General features: G+C 40.4%; 1 protein-coding gene across 1 annotated transcript; it reads left to right on the forward strand.

The window, feature by feature from the left end:
* Nucleotides 1-8,640: 8,640 nt before the first annotated feature.
* LOC113709825 (uncharacterized) lies at nucleotides 8,641-13,008 on the forward strand. The gene is made up of 3 exons (XM_072065779.1): nucleotides 8,641-10,684; nucleotides 11,153-12,865; nucleotides 12,929-13,008. The coding sequence occupies exons 1-3, from the start codon at nucleotides 8,641-8,643 to the stop codon at nucleotides 13,006-13,008; spliced, it is 3,837 nt and encodes a 1,278-aa protein (XP_071921880.1).
* The last annotated feature ends 7,553 nt before the right edge of the window (nucleotides 13,009-20,561 follow it).

Genomic DNA, 20,561 nt, shown 5'->3' on the forward strand with positions numbered 1-20,561 from the left:
ATCCCAGAAATTCTCTTAAGGACTTGGCTGTAGTGAGAGTAGGCCATTTAATCATGCACTCAATTTTTGCAGGATCTACTTTCACTCATTCTCCTGTTACTATATGCCATAAATACTCAATCTGATTTTGACAAAAAGGAGCACTTGGAGAGTTTGGCAAACAGGGTATGCTTCTTGAGGGTAGATAGGATAGTGTCAAGGTGCTGTATATGTGAATCAAGGTCAGCGCTATATATCAGGATATTATCAAAGAACACCAGTACAAATTTTCTGAGGAAAGGTGAAAAATAGAGTTCATGAGGTATTGAAAGGTGGCTAGAGTGTTGGTGAGGCCAAAAGGCATCACCAAAAATTTATATAACCCCAAATGTGTTTTGAAGGCTGTTTTATGGATATCTAAAGGGGACATTCTAATTTGGAAGTAATAAGACCTCAAGTCTATTTTGGAGAAATATTTTGCACCCTTAAGCTCATCAAGTAGGTCATCTATTATAGGGATGGGAAATTTGTTTTTTATGGTGATGTCATTGAGCTTCCTATAGTCTATACAAAATCTCCACATTCCATCCTTTTTTTTTTACTAAAAGAACTGGTGAAGCAAAAGGGCTATGGCTCTCTTGAATGATTCCACTCTGTAACATATTTGTGACTTGTTTCTCTATTTCATTCTATTGTAAATGGGGATATCTGTATGCAGGTATGGTGTGATCACAAGGTTTGGAGAGGAGTTAATTGCTTAGGCTCTCCAAATACATCCTCATATTTATTAAGGCATTGATAGAATCAGGGAGTGATTGCTTTACCTGCTCCAATGAGGACATCCTAATGGCAGAAATCAGCTGTAGTTGTAGCTTTCTCCTGTTGATCTTCTTATGGGCTATTTTCCCTTGTTTAATCATTATTGTATTACCCGATTCTCCTTGCAACTTGAACACTTGACCCTTCTTGTCAAAGGACACTTGTAAAGTCCGGAAATCCATGGTCAAGGGGTTGTACAACCCCATCCAATCCACTCCAACCACCATATCATAAGGCTGTACTGGTAATACCAAAACATTATGAGTAAAATTATGGCCTTGTAATCTCCACCTCATTCTAGGGATATATTCACTACACTGCAGTAATTGTCCACTGACCACTCTAACGTAGAATGGCTTGATCTTATGTACTAAGTGCAGGCAATGTCTAATAGCAGAGGGGTTAATGAAAGTGTGTGAACTACCCCCATCAATCAGAATACTAATCTTCTTGCCTTCAACTTCCCCCTGTCATTCTTATAGTTCTCTATATAACCTCACCTATCATAGAATGCAGTGAAAATTCTACTTCCTTTACATTTTTTTCCTTGATATTCAATCACCTCCTCACCCAAAACGTCTTCACCTTCATCATCAACTAATAACATATGTGTCTCTTTATCCTTGCATACATGCCCTATTCCATATTTATCTCCACATTTAATCCATATTTATCTCTACATTCAGTCGGAGAAATCTTCTTGAATGAACTGGGATTTGATGCAGGGGAAAAGCTTTCTTGCTTCTTTCCGCAGGTGAATGCAACACAAGTTTTTTAAAAGGAGGTGGGAGATTACCTTTGGAGTTGGTTTTTTGCTTCTTGAACAGTGCTTCAATCATCTTCACGTTCAGCCTAGCTTTCTCAAAAGCATCCATCAAAGTGGTGGGGCTATGGGCTTTAACTGAGGCTTGTATCTCATCATTTAGACCACTTATGAAACAAGAAATGAAGTATGATTCTACTAGTCTCGGAACCCTTATCCTGACTAGATTTTGCAATTTGCAATTCTTCAAATCATTCTTGACATTCCATCACAGAACCTGTTTGCACTAGTTTATTGAATTCTTCCACCAAATCTCTTTGCCTTGCATCACCAAATCTATGACACAACTCGTCTTCGAAAATTACCCAAGAAATTTCCTTCTTCCCTTGCTTGAACCCTTGGAACCAAATTTTCGCCTTGCGATCCAGATGAAGTTCCACGATATCTAACCATTGGAACTCTGGGACTTGGAAGAGTTGAAAATACTTTAGACATTTCCGAAACCACTCCCTAGGTTTTTCTCCAGAGAAGATGGGTAACTCCTAGGTTTTGAAATCGACTATTCTTATCAATTTGACGATTTTCAGAGATTTCCCTCCCATTGGAATTCAGAGTGACGGGGCTTCCTTCTATTGTTCCTTTAGAACTTGATATGCACGATCAACTTGCAAAACAAAAGTCAAAGAAAAGAAATAAAGTAATTTCGGTTAGGTGAGGCGCGGACTAGGTCGCTCTCTTAAGACGATTCGCGCCCCTCTCGGAATTATGCCCGGTGTAGAAGGTTGATGGCATGTCGCCTTTGGGATACAACAGCCCAGCCTATGCTATTGCTTCTACTAAATCTACACAATTTAGAGAAACTAAAACTCTTCTCAACACCTAACTAATGCCCAATAGAAGTGAGGAAGATAGTTTTTTTAAGATAGCAAGAAAAGTGTCTCAAACTTGGTTGATAGTGACCTCTATTTATAGGCTAAAGCTTTAGGAGTATAGGAATGCCACTATTAAATGGAATAAATGTGTCATATTTTTCAGTTACAAAATTTGAAAAGGTTTACGGCATTGTATACTAGTTAAAATTCAATAAATAAAATTCTTAAAATCTAATCATTACATAGGTTACAAAAATAAGACATAAATCTCATAGGTTACCCTTTTTAATGGTGATCTTGTAACTGAAAATTCATTTCAAATTTTGTAACTTATTGCATTTGAATTCAAGACATAAATCTCATAGGTTACCCTTTTTAATGGTGCTCTTATAACTGAAAATTCATTTCAAAATTTGTAACTTATTGCAATTGAATTCAAAATAAGTATGTGAATGAATTCAAAATAATAATGATATTTTTATTAAAATATCCAACAATCCCCCACTTATTTTAATAAAAATAGTTTGGGTATATAGTGAGAACATCATGCCTTATGAAAGTGGCAATGCCTTTAAACTTCCACTTAGTGTTTCAGTTTTCCCGTATTAGAATCATAGTGGACTTAGCCTTTAAACTATGATTACTTAAGGATACGTAGAAAACTTAACACACAGGACATTCTAGGTGTTCTTAACCGAGTTTTTCAAGCCAGTATATTATGGCCATGTACTTTACCCCAGTGTTCATGAGTGTTCTAGAGAATTAGCCCAATTCTCATAAGGGCGGCCACACCCTTACACTCATATAGGTGAGTCTATCAAGAATGTTTCTGTGACTAACACATCCCACCCATAAGGGCTATAGAACTCATTAAGAGATTAGTTCTCAACCTCTCATATTCGTCACAGAATTACATACATACCATCATATGATTGGACTAAAAATTTGCATGTATCACAACAAGCGACTCTATGATTCCTTTGTCTCCAACCTAGTTCTTGGGATCTCCAGTCCTTTGGTGGTTGTATCCTCATAGGTAGCTTTTACATTTTTGGGCTTTAATCCAATCTCTCTTGATGCTTTCCAGATCTTTTCTCTAGCTAGAGCTTTTGTAAGTTGATCGGCAAGATTATCGCCTGATCTCACAAAATCAATGGTTAATGAACCATTATTTAAATATGATCTCACAGTACTGTGTTTTCTCCTTATAGATCTGGATTTTTCATTATAATATTTATTGTGAACTCTGCCAATAGCAGCGGTACTATCACAATGTATTAAAACAGGAGGTATCGGTTTATTCCACATTAGAATTTCAGATAGTAAATCACGTAACCAACCTGCTTCTTCACATGCAGAAGCAAGAGCAATTAACTCTGCTTCCATGGTAGACTTTGCGATTATGTGTTGTTTTTTGGATCGCTAACAAATGGCTCCACCTCCCAATGTAAATAAATAACCAGTATTGGACAAAGAATCACTGGATTATGAACTCCAATCTGCATCACTAAAACCTTCAAGTACAGCAGGATATTTTTTATAAAATAGACCATAATCTAAAGTTCTCTTAAGATATCTCATGATTCTATGAATTGCATTCCAATGTGTAATGTTGGGTTTACTAGTAAACCTACTAAGTACACCAACCGCATATGCAATATCAGGTCTGGTACAATCAGTTGCATATCTCAAACTACCAATTATACTAGCATACTCTTTTTGATTTATCACATCAAAATCATTTTTAGTAGGAAATAAACACACATGAGAATCAAAGGGTGTACAAACTGGTTTGCAATCAAAATAATTATATTTTTTTAATATTTTTTCAATATAATGAGATTGATCAATAAAAATTCCTTCTGAATTTTTTGTAATTTTCATACCAAGTATGACATTAACTTCGCCTAAGTCTTTCATTTCGAAATTACTTTTAAGTAATGCTTTTGTAACCTCAATTACTTGCATATTAGTCCCAAATATCAATAAATCATCAACATATAAACAAATTATCACATGAGAGTCTCCAAATGATTTATAATAAATGCACTTATCACTTTCATTTGACCTAAAGCCATTAGTCAATACACACTGATCAAATTTTCCATGCCATTGTTTAGGTGCTTGTTTAAGTCCATATAAAGATTTATTCAATTTACAAACTTTATTTTCTAAACCTGGTTGAATAAATCCTTCGGGTTGATCCATATAAATCTCTTCATTTAAATCACCATTAAGAAAGGTTGTTTTGACATCCATTTGATGTATTTTTAATTCATGAATTGCTGCTATAGTTATTAAAAGTCGTATAGAAGTCACTCTTGTAACTGGTGAAAAGGTATCAAAGAAATCTATCTCTCCTTTTTGCTTAAAACCCTTTGCAACAAGCCTGGCTTTATATTTATCTATAGTGCCATCAGGTTTAAACTTTTTCCTTAATATCCATTTACAACCTATAGTTTTACAACCTGGAGGTAAATCAACTAATTTTCAAGTTTTATTAGACATTAAAGATTCCATTCCTAATGATTTGATAAAATTTATAAGGCCAATAGTATCATATTCTTTTCCTCTATCTGTTCTAAATCTTTTGATTTTTCTCTCAAAACGATTTTCAATCTCTTTAACAAAAATAGTAAATTTCTCAAAAGCCTCACTTTTATGTTTCATAAGGTAGACATAACAATATTTTGAAAAATCATCTATAAATGTGATAAAATATCTTTTACCTCCACGTGTTAATATGCTTTCAAATTCACAAATGTCAGAATGTATTAATTCTAATAACTCTGTTTTTCTTTCAACTTTCAAATGAGGTTGTTTAGTTATTTTAGTCATGCTACAATATTCACATTTTTCAAACTCATTATGCAATTTTGGAATTAACCCTATGTGGCTCATATTTTTTAAGTATTTGCTATTTATATGACAAATACGTGCATGCCACATATTTATACAAGAAACGATATAAGCAGGAGTAGAAATTTCATTCATTTCAACATTAAGTTTAAACATACCATCACAAGCATAACCTTTTCCAACAAAAGTACCATTCTTTGTAAGCACATATTGATCAGACTCTATAGATTGCTTAAAACCAGCCTTATTAAGAAGATAGCAAGAAACTAAGTTCTTCCTAATTTCAGGAACGTGAAGAACATCTCTTAGGGTCACGACACGCCCAGAAGTAAACTTTAGTTCAACTTCGCCCATGCCTAGAACATTGGTTGTATGTGAATCTCCTAGCAAAACTTTTGTTTCTTTTCAATAGGAGAATAACTTTTGAACCAAGTTCTATCATAGCAAACATGCCTAGAGGCACCAGAATCAGCCCACCACCCTTCAGTATTTCCAACAAAATTGATTTCAGAAACCATAGCCACGAATGACTCTTCAATTAGTTGAGTCACATTAGCTTGTGGCTTAAAATTGGGTCCAAATTTTCTAAAACGACAATTTTTTGCACGATGACCCAATTTTCCACAAACAAAACAAGCTCTATTATTCATATTATTTCCAAAATTTGGAGTATTTGAAACTTGTTTTGAAGGGGGTCCTTGATTTGACTTTTTCTGGTTAAAATAATTTTTTGAAAACTTGTTTTTCATATTCTTCCCTCTAGACTTCAAATAGGCGTTATTTTTGTCTTGTTGACCCTTAGAGACTGATAGGCTACAATTTATCTATTTATTTTATTATTATTTTCCCCTATTACCTGACTTGATGTGGATTAATTGCTGAATTCTACTCATTTTTCTTAATTTACGTATACTTCAGGGAGTAGAACGAAAATATGATAACAGATGCCAAATTGACAGGAAAAGATTTCAGATGATAAAGCTTGTCCCAGGGGCACTTTTGGAAGAGGAGATGTCACGCCCATTTTGGTAAATTTCGCAAAGGAATGACGGACGGATGGCTTCTCTTCCTGCTGTGAGCCGCCGCAATTAAAAGAAGAAAAAGAGGATCAGATGCGGGGGCTGGCTTTTGCTGAGTTTTTCGTCCTGTAGCTAGTTTCAATTTTTGACTTGGCTTAGCCTGGAATAGCCATTCTCACGTATGTGAGGAAAAAGTAGGATCAGCCTTGACTTTTCCCTTTGTAGCTTTTAGGTGTTTTCTTTTTCTTCTTCCGTCGGATGAGCCGACAAGCAAGGACAGTCCATTGTACTCTACAACTTTACTGTGCTTTATTGTTTTGACCGGATTGAAGTTGGGCATTTCCTGAATTGATGGCCGCAGCTCTCTTTACAATTTCTGGTGGGTTTAGCTCATCAAGTATGAACTAACTTTTCCCTTCTAGTCAAGGAGCAACGAAGGCTCTGGTTCGCCTAAAATTGTGAGATCGTTTTAATTTAATCTTTTCCTTTTATTTATTGGTATCCGCACATTTCGTGATTGTTATGCTTATGGTTATTTAATTAATTGATTGTCTTGGATCCAGATAATTAGTTGATTGGGTAATCTATTGTCAATTAGGGCATTAAATCCGTAATTGTTTAATTGCTCTAAAATAGTGACAACTGGCATGATTAGATTTGTGTCAGGGGAATACGCGGGCTAATCTAAAATAACCCTGGTAGTGTGTTGTTTGGTTAGAATAGGGCTCCTCTAATATGTAAGGCAATTGGGGAATTAAATTCTATGGGCGTACCTAGGATTATTTCTCAATTAGAGTAGTGATTAACGGGCGTACCTTGATCACCGACACAGTAAGGAGGGGTTGACTGTCATCGCTTGTTTGGTAGTTATAACCTATTTATTGATGAATAATGGGAATTGCCTTTGCTTCAATGATCAATTAGATGAACCATTGCTGAAGTTTTTCCTTGGCTAGATCCTTAATTATCACTCGTTTGATTTTAGTAATTTGTTATTTAATTTTTAGTAGTTTTTTAGATTTTATTTGGATTTCTTTGAGTGTCACCTTCTACACAAAAAACACCCCCCTTTGTCACTGTGAATTTGAAGAGAAACAATTACTCCCAATTCCTGTGGATTCGACCCTGCTTACCGCTATCTACAGAAATTACTTTTAGTTTGAGTAGGTTTTATTATTGCACAGGCTTCGACAACCTGTCAATTTTTGGCGCCGTTGCCGGGGACTGACGTTATTATTTGTTTCTTTTTTAAATTCACTTTCTTTGTCCTAATTCTCTGGTTTTCTTCTAGTGTATGCCTCGATCTTCTCGTACAGGTGATTTGATTTTTGACCCTGAGGTAGAGAAGACCGCGCGTAGAACGAGAAAGAAAACCAGACAGCTCAGAGAGGAGCACTCCAGTGCTGCATCTCAGAGACCTGAGCCAGGAGTTGACCCAACAGATTCGTTTGGTGACACCTCGAGTGACTCGGAGCAAGAAGAAATCCCCATGGCTAATGCACGAACATTAAGGGAGTTGGCTGCCCCTAATTTAAATCAGCAGCCTTTATGCATTACTTTCCCGAGTTTGAGTGAAAACACTTCATTTGAGTTAAAATCTGGTCTGATTTCTCTTTTACCCTCTTTTCATGGTTTACCAGGTGAGGAGCCGTATAAGCATCTGCAGGAGTTTGATGTCGTGTGCAACAGTATGAAGCCCCCGGGCATTACAGAAGAGCAGATAAAAATGAGGGCATTTCCCTTCTCCTTGAAAGATTCTGCGAAGGACTGGCTGTACTACCTGTCACCAGGTAGCATCACCACGTGGGACCAATTGAAGAAAATTTTTTTGGATAAATACTTTCCTGCGTCCAGGGCTGCAAGTCTAAGAAAAGAAATTTGTGGGATCAAGCAGCATCCAGGGGAATCGCTCTATGAGTATTGGGAACGGTTCAACTTCTTGTTGCACAAGTGTCCCCAGCACCAGATAAGTGAGCAGTTGCTCATTCAGTATTTTTATGAGGGACTCCTTTTCGGGGACAGGAGCATAATTGATGCTGCAAGTGGAGGGGCACTGGTGAACAAAACCCCTCAAGAAGCACGGGAGTTGATAGAGAGGATGGCAGAGAATTCACAACAATTCGGTACGAGAGAGGATTGTCCAATACGCAGGGTGAATGAGGTAGAGACACCCTCCATGCAGCAGCAGCTAACTGAGTTGACCGCGTTCGTTAGGCAACAGGCTGTGAGAAATGCATCACAAGCCAGGGTATGCGGGATTTACACTGGTATAGGTCACTCTGCAGATATGTGCCCAATGATTCAGGAAGAAACTGCAGAGTAGGTGAACATGGCTGACCACGCGCCCGCGCCAAGGAAGCAGTACGACCCTTACTCAAGCACCTACAACCCCGGGTGGAGAGATCATCCCAACCTCAGTTATGGAGGGAATAGGCAACCCAACTTTACACCGAACAGGCAGTCTAACTTTGTGCCAAATAAGCCACCAGGGTACCAGCAGCAATACCAATCCCGACCACCTCCGCCCCCAAGCTCTGGTCCATCTTTGGAGGAGATGATGAAACAAATGATGACAACCATGGCGCAAAATCAACAAATGATGACAACCATGGTGCAAAATCAGCAAAGGACGGACTCCGAAATGCAGGATATAAGGAATCAGATAAGTCAAATGGCCACAACAATCAACCGTTTGGATTCCCAGAACCAAGGTAAATTGCCATCTCAACCCGAATTAAATCCGAAGAACGTGAGCGCAATGACCCTAAGGAGCGGGAAGGAAATTCAGGGGCCTGAACCTGTGATCCCTAAAGATAAAGATGAGGAAAAGATCGAAAACGAGCTTGAAAGGGAGGACAGCAATGGTGCAGATCTAAAGGTACTTCCCGACCCAATAATTACAGCTAAAACTAACCCGCCTCCTTTTCCTAACAGGTTGGAAAAATCAAAAAAGCAGGATAAGGAAAAGGAGATTTTGGAGGTTTTCCGCAAGGTTGAGATAAATATCCCCCAGTTAGACGCAATCAAACAAGTACCAAAATATGTCAAATTCCTAAGGGACTTGTGTGTCAATCGAAGGCGATTGAGGGGAGATGAACGGGTTATTGTTGGGGAGAATGTGTCAGCGGTCCTGCAGAGAAAGCTTCCACCCAAGTGCGGGGACCCAGGTATGTTTACTATCCCCTGTAGGATAGGGAACACTGTGATTAGAAGGGCCATGTTGGACTTGGGAGCATCAATTAATGTCATGCCTAAATCTATATATGCTTCTCTAAAGCTAGGTCCATTAAAAGAAACTGGAATAATCATTCAATTAGCTGACCGCACTAATGCATATCCTGATGGGTTGGTTGAAGATGTGTTGGTGAAAGTTAATGATTTGGTGTTTCCAGCTGATTTTTATGTACTTGATATGGATGATGATCACTCCCCCGATCCCTCACCTTTGTTGTTAGGTAGACCCTTTTTGAGCACAGCACAAACAAAAATTGATGTTAATAAGGGTACCTTATCCATGGAATTTGATGGGGAAACTGTGCATTTTAATATCTTTGATACTATGAAATATCCCTCAAACTCCAACTTTAGCTCAGTTTTCTCTGTGAGTGCTATTGACCCTGCGGTGCAGGAAGTATTTGAAACTGTTGGTAGGGATGAGTTGGAGGTAGTTTTGACCAAGCACCTCGAGTTGGAAACAACTCCTGAGGTGGAGTGGAGTGAAGATCTAAAATGCACAATAGGTGCATTACACTCATTGCAGACCACCACGAAAAGGTATGAAGTCTTACCTATTTTTACTCCCGAACCTCACCAGAGGGTATTGCCATCTGTGGTACAGGCACCTGTATTGGAGTTGAAACCTCTACCAGAGCACCTGAAATATGCATATCTGGGTGATAATGAGACACTCCCGGTGATTATCTCATCGGCACTGTCAAAAACCCAGGAGGAGAAACTGATCCGGGTCCTTAGAGAGCATAAAGAGGTGATAGGTTGGACAATTACGGACATTAAGGGAATCAGCCCGGCCATCTGTATGCACCGGATTAGACTAGATGAGGATGCCAAACCTGTACGACAGGCTCAAAGGAGGCTTAACCCACTCATGATGGAGGTGGTGAAGAAGGAAATTTTGAAATTGTTAGATGTGGGGATTATTTTTGCAATATCAGATAGCCCTTGGGTGAGCCCGGTCCAGGTAGTCCCAAAGAAGGCAGGAGTGACGGTAGAGGCTAACCAAACGGGTGAGCTCGTGCCAGTGCGCAAACCCACTGGATGGAGGCAGTGTATAGACTACCGTAGGCTAAACGCCGTCACTAAAAAGGACCATTTCCCTCTCCCTTTCATTGATCAGATGGTTGAACGTCTAGCTTGTAGGGCTTACTATTGCTTTTTGGATGGATTTTCAGGATATTTTCAGATAGCAATTGCACCAGAGGATCAAGAGAAGACAACCTTCACGTGCCCGTTCGGGACCTTTGCCTATAGACGAATGCCATTCGGATTGTGCAATGCACCTGCAACATTCCAGAGGTGTATGGTAAGTATTTTTTCTGAATATGTGGAGAAAATAATTGAAGTTTTCATGGATGATTTCAGTGTGTATGGTGATAGTTTTGATACATGTCTAGATAACCTGAAATTGATCCTGATAAGGTGTATAGAGACTAATCTTGTGCTTAATTGGGAAAAATGTCATTTTATGGTTGAGTACGGGATAGTCCTGGGTCATATTGTATCATCTAAGGGCATCGAGGTTGACAGGGCTAAAATAGATATTATATCTGCTTTGCCTTACCCCGCTAGTGTGCGGGAGGTACGTTCTTTTCTTGGTCATGCAGGTTTTTATCGAAGGTTCATCAAGGATTTTTCAAAAATTGGGGTCCCGTTGTTCCAACTCTTACAAAAGGAGGTGACCTTCGAATTCAATGACAAATGTGAAAAAGCCTTCGACAAGTTGAAAGAGTTGTTGACCTCACCCCCAATCATCCAGCCTCCTGACTGGAGTCTACCATTTGAGATCATGTGCGATGCCAGTGATCATGCTGTAGGGGCTGTATTGGGGCAGCGAGTAGGAAAGGCAGCTCACGTCATCTATTACGCATCCCGCGCCCTGAATGGGGCCCAGTTGAATTACTCCACTACTGAGAAGGAGCTGCTTGCAGTTATTTTTGCTCTAGAAAAATTCAGGTCATATCTGTTAGGTGCTAAAGTGATTGTATTTTCTGATCATGCAGCATTAAGGTACCTGATGACCAAGAAAGATGCAAAGCCAAGGCTCATCAGGTGGATATTGCTACTACAGGAATTTGACATGAAAATAAGGGATAAAAGGGGTTCAGAGAATTTAGTAGCTGACCATCTGAGTCGTATACCCGTTGGAGAGGATAAGGAACCATTGAGGGATGCATTCCCTGAAGAGCATTTATTTTCTCTGAATTCTCAATTGCCTTGGTATGCCGATCTGGTCAATTATTTGGTAACTGGTAGTTTTCCTGCAGGTTGGCCAAAGTCGAAGAGGGATAAATTGAAGAGCGACGCCAAGTATTTTATCTGGGACGACCCGTACCTATGGAAGAGGTGTGCAGATCAAGTGATGCGGAGATATGTAAGTGAAATGGAATTTCAATCGATTTTAGTTTTTATTCATACTTTTGCCTGTGGAGGTCATTTTGGACCCAAGAGAACTGCTCATAAGGTTTTAGAAAGTGGATTTTATTGGCCTTCATTGTTTAAGGATGCTTATGTGTTTTGTAAGTCATGTGATCGCTGTCAAAGGGTAGGTAATATAGCCCGTAGAGATCAAATGCCCCAAGTCCCGTTGATTTTTGTTGAAATTTTTGATGTTTGGGGTATAGATTTCATGGGGCCTTTTCCTACTTCATTTGGTTTTCTGTATATTTTGCTGGCAGTTGATTATGTGTCTAAATGGGTGGAGGCTAAGGCCACTCGGACTAATGATTCGAGAGTAGTTGCAGATTTTATCAGGACTAATATTTTTGTACGATTTGGAATGCCAAGAGCTATTGTCAGTGATAGGGGAACGCACTTCTGCAACAAAACCATTGCTGCGTTGTTTCGCAAGTATGGTGTACTCCACAGGGTCTCAACGTCGTACCACCCTCAGACCAATGGTCAAGCGGAGGTATCGAACCGGGAAATCAAATCCATCTTGGAGAAAATGGTGCGCCCCGATAGGAAAGATTGGAGTCAACGGTTGGAGGACGCACTTTGGGCCTATCGGACGGCGTACAAGACTCCTATAGGGATGTCACCGTACATGTTGGTATTTGGGAAGCCTTGTCACCTTCCAGTAGAGTTCGAGCACAAGGCTTTTTGGGCAATAAAGCAATGCAACATGAATCTAGAGGAGGCCGGTACCCAATGGAAGTTGGATTTGCAAGAGTTGGAGGAGATTCGGAACGAAGCCTACGAAAATGCATTAATTTATAAGGAGAGAAGCCGGACATTTCATGACCAACAAATTTCAAGAAAAACATTTGAAGTTGGTCAGAAGGTCCTCCTATACCAATCAAGGCTCAAGTTATTCCCAGGTAAGCTACGTTCCCGTTGGATTGGACCTTTTATTGTTACTCACGTTTTTTCATATGATGCAGTTGAAATCCGAAGTGCTAAGACAGACAACAAGTTTGTGGTGAATGGACACCGTCTCAAACACTATTACGAAAGTTTTTAGATGGAGAAGTGGAGACAATACATCTAGACGCACCACCGTGTCTTGATCAGTGACACTTTACCATGTCTAGCCAAAGACATTAAAGAAAGGCGCTCCTTGGGAGGCAACCCAATTGTTCCTTTTAATTGTTTGTTCAATTTCGTGTGGTAGTTTAGATGTGTTCTACTTGAATTCGATTGATTTTGGGTTTCAGTTTTCGTTTTTGCTGATTTATAGGTGCCCTTCAGTCATGACGTGCCCGCGTGGTGATGTGCAGGAAGCTCACGATCAGAAAATTCAGAAACTTCTGGGAGCTCTCTTGCCCTCATGACGCGCCCGCGTGGTGATGTGCAGGAAGCTCACGATCAGAAACTTCTGGGAGCTCTCTTGCCCTCATGACGTGCCCGCGTCACGTTCGCGGGAAAGGTAGGGATTCAAAAAAAAAAGAAAAAAGAAAAAGAAAAGAATAAAAATAAAAAACAAAAAAAAATTAACATTTCTTATCACCGTAGATTTAGTTTCAAAATTTTTTTTTAAAAAAAAAACAAGAAAAAAAAATCAATTTCTCTCTTTTTCTTTTTCTTCTTTTCTTTTCTTTCTTTTTCTTTCTTTCTTTCTTTCTTCTTCTTTCCCTTTTCTTTCTTTCTTCTCCCCTGTTTCCTCTTCTTCTCTGTTGTCCGATTCCCTTTGCCCGCCGCCCAACTCACACACGCTGCCACACACCCACGGCCCCGCTGCCCCCCCACATCCGTTCGCCGCCCTCGGACGTCAACCCTCCGCCAAATCTGCTTCGCTGCTGAAGCTCAATCGACGCCGCCGCTGCTAAATCTCCACCGTCGCCCACGCGACTTCCTCCGCACGTGGCCACAAGCCCACGGGTACGCGCAGCAGCCTCCGTCCAGCAGCCGTGCTCTGCACACGGACACCGCCATCTACTTCCAGCCCGTCCGCCGCCTTCCACTCCTGCCCGCAACTCCTCGAAAAGGCCCGCGACTCCAGTGGCCGGCGCAGCCGCCACTTCCCTCACGCTCCAGCCGCGGCCACACTGCGAGCCACCGCCGCTCTGTCGCGGCTGCCCAGCTCTGCTCCTCCACCCATTGCGCGCCGCCGCGGGCTGCCTCCCAAATTCCAGCTCTTCGCGCACCACCCAGCTGCTCTGCACACGAAGCTACACTGCCGCCGTAACCTGAAGCCCTCGCGCGACGCCCTTCTCTCTTCGATTCGCCACCAGCCGCGCGCCTCCCTCGGCCCTTCCCCGCTACTATCCCATTTCGTTTGGCTACCCTCTACGGTGAAGGTATTTGGAAGCTGTTCCTCAAATTCTTAATATTGCTTAGTATTGTTGGGGTTGCTTAATAGTGGTGTCGTTGCTTATTGGGGGTTATTTCTTCAATTGTGTGATTTCCGCCAGTGGTACTGGTTGGTCTATTTTTGCTTGGAACTGCTATTTCTCTTGGGTTGTGTTAAATTGTGCAATTAATTGGCCAACTGGAGCCATTTGTTGGGACTTTGGGTGAGCTGAATTGCTGTGATTGTTTGTTGACTTTGGGGGACACTTTGAACCTCACGTTGCTTGTGGACATTGGTTGACTCATTATGAATTGCTAGGCATTATTTTGCTTGAATTGCTGGATAATTCGCTGAGGTTTCTTTTGGGATTTTAGTTGAGTTATTTCTGCACTTTCTTGATGCTTTAGAGAGGCTGGCCGCGTGCATTACTTGTTGAGATTGGTAATATTCAGTTTAATTACTTGTTGAATTGCTGATTTGGTAGGAGCCTTACTGTGTCGGGCTACTTATTGACTGCGGTGGACTGGCATACTTGTTGGGATTACTTTCATTGCTATAGTCACTGAGCTCATACCAGTTGGTTCGCCATCTGTGGGGCATTGGGCATTTTTACTTGCTAAAATTCTTTCGTTTGTTATTAGTTGGGTTCCTACTGGGAGATTTTTGCTTTGTTGTTTGCTGAGTTTCTTTTGCTAGTTGCTTCTGCTGGTTTCTATACTTGTTGGGTCTTCTGTTGCTTTGAGCTAACTGGTGGGAGACATGGTGAGACCAAAATCCTCCTCTAGGTCTAGGGCCTCTCAGTCTCAACCCCCTCCACAAGCCTCTATTCCTGTCAACTCCCCTACCAACCTACCCTCCTCTTCTAGTGTTCGAACCCGTTTGGGTAGGGGTAGGGGTGCTCAGGTAGATACCCCTGCTCACTTTGGATGGCACTTAACATTTACCAGACCCGCCGATCGGCAGAGATATGCTAAGGTCTGTGAGAGGCGTATTATACCCTGCAAATCTTGTCACAAAATCACTATGACTGCCCTGCGTATACGTGAGGAGGTCAATCAGATGTTTACCGCCATTGGGTGGTGCCCGTATCTTGATATCTCCTGCCCTGCTTTTGTTGAGCTGATTCGGGAGTTTTACTCCACCTTTGAGTTCGAGTTGCCTACGAGATACACCGTTGAAACACCAAATGTCATTCATTTCCATCTAATGGGTAGGGAGTTCAACTTTTCCATTACCCAGTTCAATCTGGCATTTGGATTTATCACGAGAGAGTATGCTGAAACTAGGGAGTATGCGGAGAGTGCCTGTGATTACATAGAGCTATTTCTCTCCCAATATCATGATGTGTGGGAGGAAATGTCAGTCGATCGACACCGCTACGACCCTTCTAGGTCTAGGAGCTCCTTTCTTAAGGATCCTAGTGTCCGCTATGTTCAGCGATTCTTAGCCTACAGCTACTCAGGGCGCAAGGACAGCTCCGGTATACTCTCTCGACCTGAGTTTTTCTTCCTCTGGAGTATGAAGAACAATATCAAGGTCAACTTGGGGTGTTGGTTGGCTGCACAGTTCAAGACTGTTTTGACCAAGAAGAACAAACCTCTGATTCTTGGGTCCTACATTACCCACTTGGCGACGCAGTTGGGAGTTCTTAGTCTGGAGGACCACGACTTACATTTGGCTTTCGAGATGGAGCTCCTGGACGTGAACTGCTTAGAGAAAATGGGAGTCGTCGAGCGCCTGCCCAATGGTTTCCACCAGTTTACCCCTCCAGGCCCAGTTCGAGCTCCGGGTGCACGGCCTTCAACGCAGGCGGGGCACTCTTCATTCCCTGGGTCGGCCGAGGACACCGCTGGGCCGTCATCTTCTGCGCCACCTCCACCATATGGGTCAACTGAATGGCAACAACTCCGGGAGCGGGTTCAGAATTTGGAGGCTCGAATGCTCAACGTCGACCTCAATGTAGCGGGCATAGCACAGAATTTGGCGCAATTTCTGCATCATACGGGCTTTCCTCCTCCAGCTCCACCTCGCCCACCTCTTTGACCGGATTTCAGGGAAGTGTTGTTGTCCTCTCACCCACTTTTGTTGGTTATTTGTCACATTGAGGACAATGTGTCCTATAGGTGTGGGGGGGTCTAATGGGGTGCTAGTGTTTTTAGTTTTCTTTAGTTTTTAGTTTTATTTCTAGTTGCTCATTTTCTTTCTTTCTTCTTTGTGCTTATCTCTCCTGAAAAAAAAAACAGAAAAAGAAAAGAGAAAAAAATTGATTGGATGTTGGCTCATTGACTCTAATTCTACTTTTGCCAAGTTTTTAAAATAAGTATGTATCGGGTTGATGTGGTTGGATCCAAGATATCTCCTTGGTGAATGTCGGATTGCTTGGCTCTTTTGATTTCTTTGTTAACTTTTCTAGGCGTTGGGAATGACTGTTGGCATTTTAAGGTGAACTGGTCCAATATTGACTCCAGTTCTCCATGTTTGGCAATAATGAGGCGAGCTGCCCCTATGCTTAGTTGCTAGTGTTGGTATTTCGTGTTTTTGGCTTTGTTTGGCTGTGAATAATCTGGACTGTACTCCGCTATTAGTCACTACTGAGTAACCGGGGATCTGCACCTAAAAGTGTCGATTCTCGCGTCAAAAGGTGGTACTTTCTATGAGTACGTGGTCGTATAGCGGTAGAAGCTGAGTAACCGGGCTCGTTCATCTAAAAATGTTGGAGTTCGCGTCAAAAGGCTCCGGCAGCTAGAGACTAAGTCTTCTTGTGTCAAATATTATGATTGCTTGAAAAAACGTAAAACAAAAAAAAAAAAAAGAACAAAACAAAAAGAAAAAAAAAGAGAATAAATAATAGGAGAGCTTGCTGGTTTATGGACTTAATATGGGGACTTGTGTGAATATTTGGACCATTAGCTGATAAATGTTGCGTGCCATTCCTTTTCCTTAGATTAGTTAATTTGGAAATTGAAGGAGTTTGTGGTTTATAGGCTAACTGGGGGGATGCCTCTCGGATTTTAATTACTAGTGCCCGATATGTGGTTCTTTCTTGAATATCTTGGCAATTTGGTAGATTGGGCAATGACCATTATCGAATTTTGGTGTCTTATGCTTGAGGACAAGCATGGTTTAGGTGTGGGGGGAATTGATAGGCTGCAATTTATCTATTTATTTTATTATTATTTTTCCCTATTACCTGACTTGATGTGGATTAATTGCTGGATTCTACTCATTTTTCTTAATTTACGTATACTTCAGGGAGTAGAACGAAAATATGATAACAGATGCCAAATTGACAGGAAAAGATTTCAGATGATAAAGCTTGTCCCAGGGGCACTTTTGGAAGAGGAGATGTCACGCCCATTTTGGTAAATTTCGCAAAGGAATGACGGACGGAGGGCTTCTCTTCCTGCTGTGAGCCGCCGCAATTAAAAGAAGAAAAAGAGGATCAGATGCGGGGGCTGGCTTTTGCTGAGTTTTTCGTCCTGTAGCTAGTTTCAATTTTTGACTTGGCTTAGCCTGGAATAGCCATTCTCACGTATGTGAGGAAAAAGTAGGATCAGCCTTGACTTTTCCCTTTGTAGCTTTTAGGTGTTTTCTTTTTCTTCTTCCGTCGGATGAGCCGACAAGCAAGGACAGTCCATTGTACTCTGCAACTTTACTGTGCTTTATTGTTTTGACCGGATTGAAGTTGGGCATTTCCTGAATTGATGGCCGCAGCTCTCTTTACAATTTCTGGTGGGTTTAGCTCATCAAGTATGAACTAACTTTTCCCTTCTAGTCAAGGAGCAACGAAGGCTCTGGTTCGCCTAAAATTGTGAGATCGTTTTAATTTAATCTTTTCCTTTTATTTATTGGTATCCGCACATTTCGTGATTGTTATGCTTATGGTTATTTAATTAATTGATTGTCTTGGATCCAAATAACTAGTTGATTGGGTAATCTATTGTCAATTAGGGCATTAAATCCGTAATTGTTTAATTGCTCTAAAATAGTGACAACTGGCATGATTAGATTTGTGTCAGGGGAATACGCGGGCTAATCTAAAATAACCCTGGTAGTGTGTTGTTTGGTTAGAATAGGGCTCCTCTAATACGTAAGGCAATTGGGGAATTAAATTCTATGGGCGTACCTAGGATTATTTCTCAATTAGAGTAGTGATTAACGGACGTACCTTGATCACCGACACAGTAAGGAGGGGTTGACTGTCATCGCTTGTTTGGTAGTTATAACCTATTTATTGATGAATAATGGGAATTGCCTTTGCTTCAATGATCAATTAGATGAACCATTGCTGAAGTTTTTCCTTGGCTAGATCCTTAATTATCACTCGTTTGATTTTAGTAATTTGTTATTTAATTTTTAGTAGTTTTTTAGATTTTATTTGGATTTCTTTGAGTGTCACCTTCTACACAAAAAACACCCCCCTTTGTCACTGTGAATTTGAAGAGAAACAATTACTCCCAGTCCCTGTAGATTCGACCCTGCTTACCGCTATCTACAGAAATTATTTTTAGTTTGAGCAGGTTTTATTATTGCACAGGCTTCGACAACCTGTCAGAGACATTCTCACTAGAAGTTAGGAAGTTTACCTTAGTACTCCCATTGAACTCTTCACCTTTGTCCTGTTTTCTATCTTCTTCTTCAATGCGCAACCTTGCCATCAGATTTGCTATTGTCAATTCTTGTTGCTTATGACGTAGCCCTTTCTGAAAATCTTTCCATGATATTGGAAGTTTGTCAATGATGGCTGCAACTTGCATTTGTGGATCGACTTTGACTCCTTCAGATTCAATCTCATGGACAATCATTTGCAAGTCCTGAACTTGCTCTAGTACTGACTTGTTTTCCACCATTTGAAACTTGAAATAACGGCTACAAGCATATTTTTTCGAGCCTGCTTCTTCAGTATCATATTTTTGTTGCAATGCTCTCCAAATTCTTTTTGCTGAAGTATAAGATGAAGAATAAAAATCATAAAGTTCATCAGACAAACAATTAAGGATATAATTTCTGCAATCTTCCTCATCATTTCCCATTTTTGAAGTTGTTTGGCATGATTCTCCCTTTCTTCATCAGTCATGGAACTGGTGTCTATCTTTTTTGGATTCTTTGTGGCTAAGACCCAGGCAACCTTCATTAGCTTCAAATAGAACATCACTTTCTTGGCCCACCTTTTGAAGTGTTGGCCACTAAGGCGAAATGGTTTGATGAGATCACTAGATCCAATAGTGGTAGCGTTTGCAACATTGCTTGCAACCTCCATGGTACTCCGAATCGTCTTAAATTGTTGTTCCTTTAGAACTTGATATGCACGATCAACCTGCAAAACAAAAGTCAAAGAAAAGAAATAAAGTAATTTCGGCTAGGTGAGGCGCGGATTAGGTCGCTCTCTTAAGATGATTCGCGCCCCTCTCGGGATTGTGCCCGGTGTAGAAGGTTGATGGCACGTTGATTCGCCTCTGGGATACAACAGCCCAGCCTATGCTGTTGCTTCTACTAAATCTACACAATTTAGAGAAGCTAAAGCTCTTCTCAACACCTAACTAATGCCCAATAGAAGTGAGGAAGATATTTTTTTTAAGATAGCAAGAAAAGTGTCTCAAACTTGGTTGATAGTGATCTCTATTTATAGGCTAAAGCTTTAGGAGTATAGGAATGCCACCATTAAATGTAATAAATGTGTCATATTTTTCAGTTACAAAATTTGAAAAGGTTTAGGGCATTGTATACTAGTTAAAATTCAATAAATAAAATTCTTAAAATCTAATCATTACATAGGTTACAAAAACAAGACATAAATCTCATAGGTTATCCTTTTTAATGGTGATCTTGTAACTGAAAATTCATTTTAAATTTTGTAACTTATTGCATTTGAATTCAATACATAAATCTCATAGGTTACCCTTTTTAATGGTGCTCTTATAACTGAAAATTCATTTCAAAATTTGTAACTTATTGCAATTGAATTCAAAATAAGCATGTGAATGAATTCAAAATAATAATGATATTTTTAATAAAATATCCAACACCTTCATTTTCAAGGTGATGGGCTCCCAAAATTCCTTTGTTGCTGCGAACAAATTTCAGGAAATTGTTGAACTGGGAATTCATGGTGGACATGAGGTTCTTCATTTCATATGTTACTACTTCAATCCTTTCTTTTATAAATTTCCATTCCGAAATAGAAAGTTCCAGAATTTCTTGGATTTTTGCATCCTGTTTCCATAGTTATTCTTTGAGGGATTTCAACCTCGTCCCTTCCGCCATTATCATCGGCCTTGTATTGG

This window comes from Coffea arabica, chromosome 9e, assembly GCF_036785885.1.
Source record: "Coffea arabica cultivar ET-39 chromosome 9e, Coffea Arabica ET-39 HiFi, whole genome shotgun sequence".
Classification (NCBI taxonomy): Eukaryota; Viridiplantae; Streptophyta; class Magnoliopsida; order Gentianales; family Rubiaceae; genus Coffea; species Coffea arabica.

Bases quoted from the DNA above. Each gene is read 5' to 3' on its own strand.
- LOC113709825 (XM_072065779.1), top strand. From the start codon at position 8,641: ATGGCTGACCACGCGCCCGCGCCAAGGAAGCAGTACGACCCTTACTCA. The intron at 10,685-11,152 runs GTAGGGCTTACT...TTGGTCATGCAG, and splicing joins GATGGTTGAACGTCTAGCTT to GTTTTTATCGAAGGTTCATC. The intron at 12,866-12,928 runs GTAAGCTACGTT...CATATGATGCAG, and splicing joins AAGGCTCAAGTTATTCCCAG to TTGAAATCCGAAGTGCTAAG.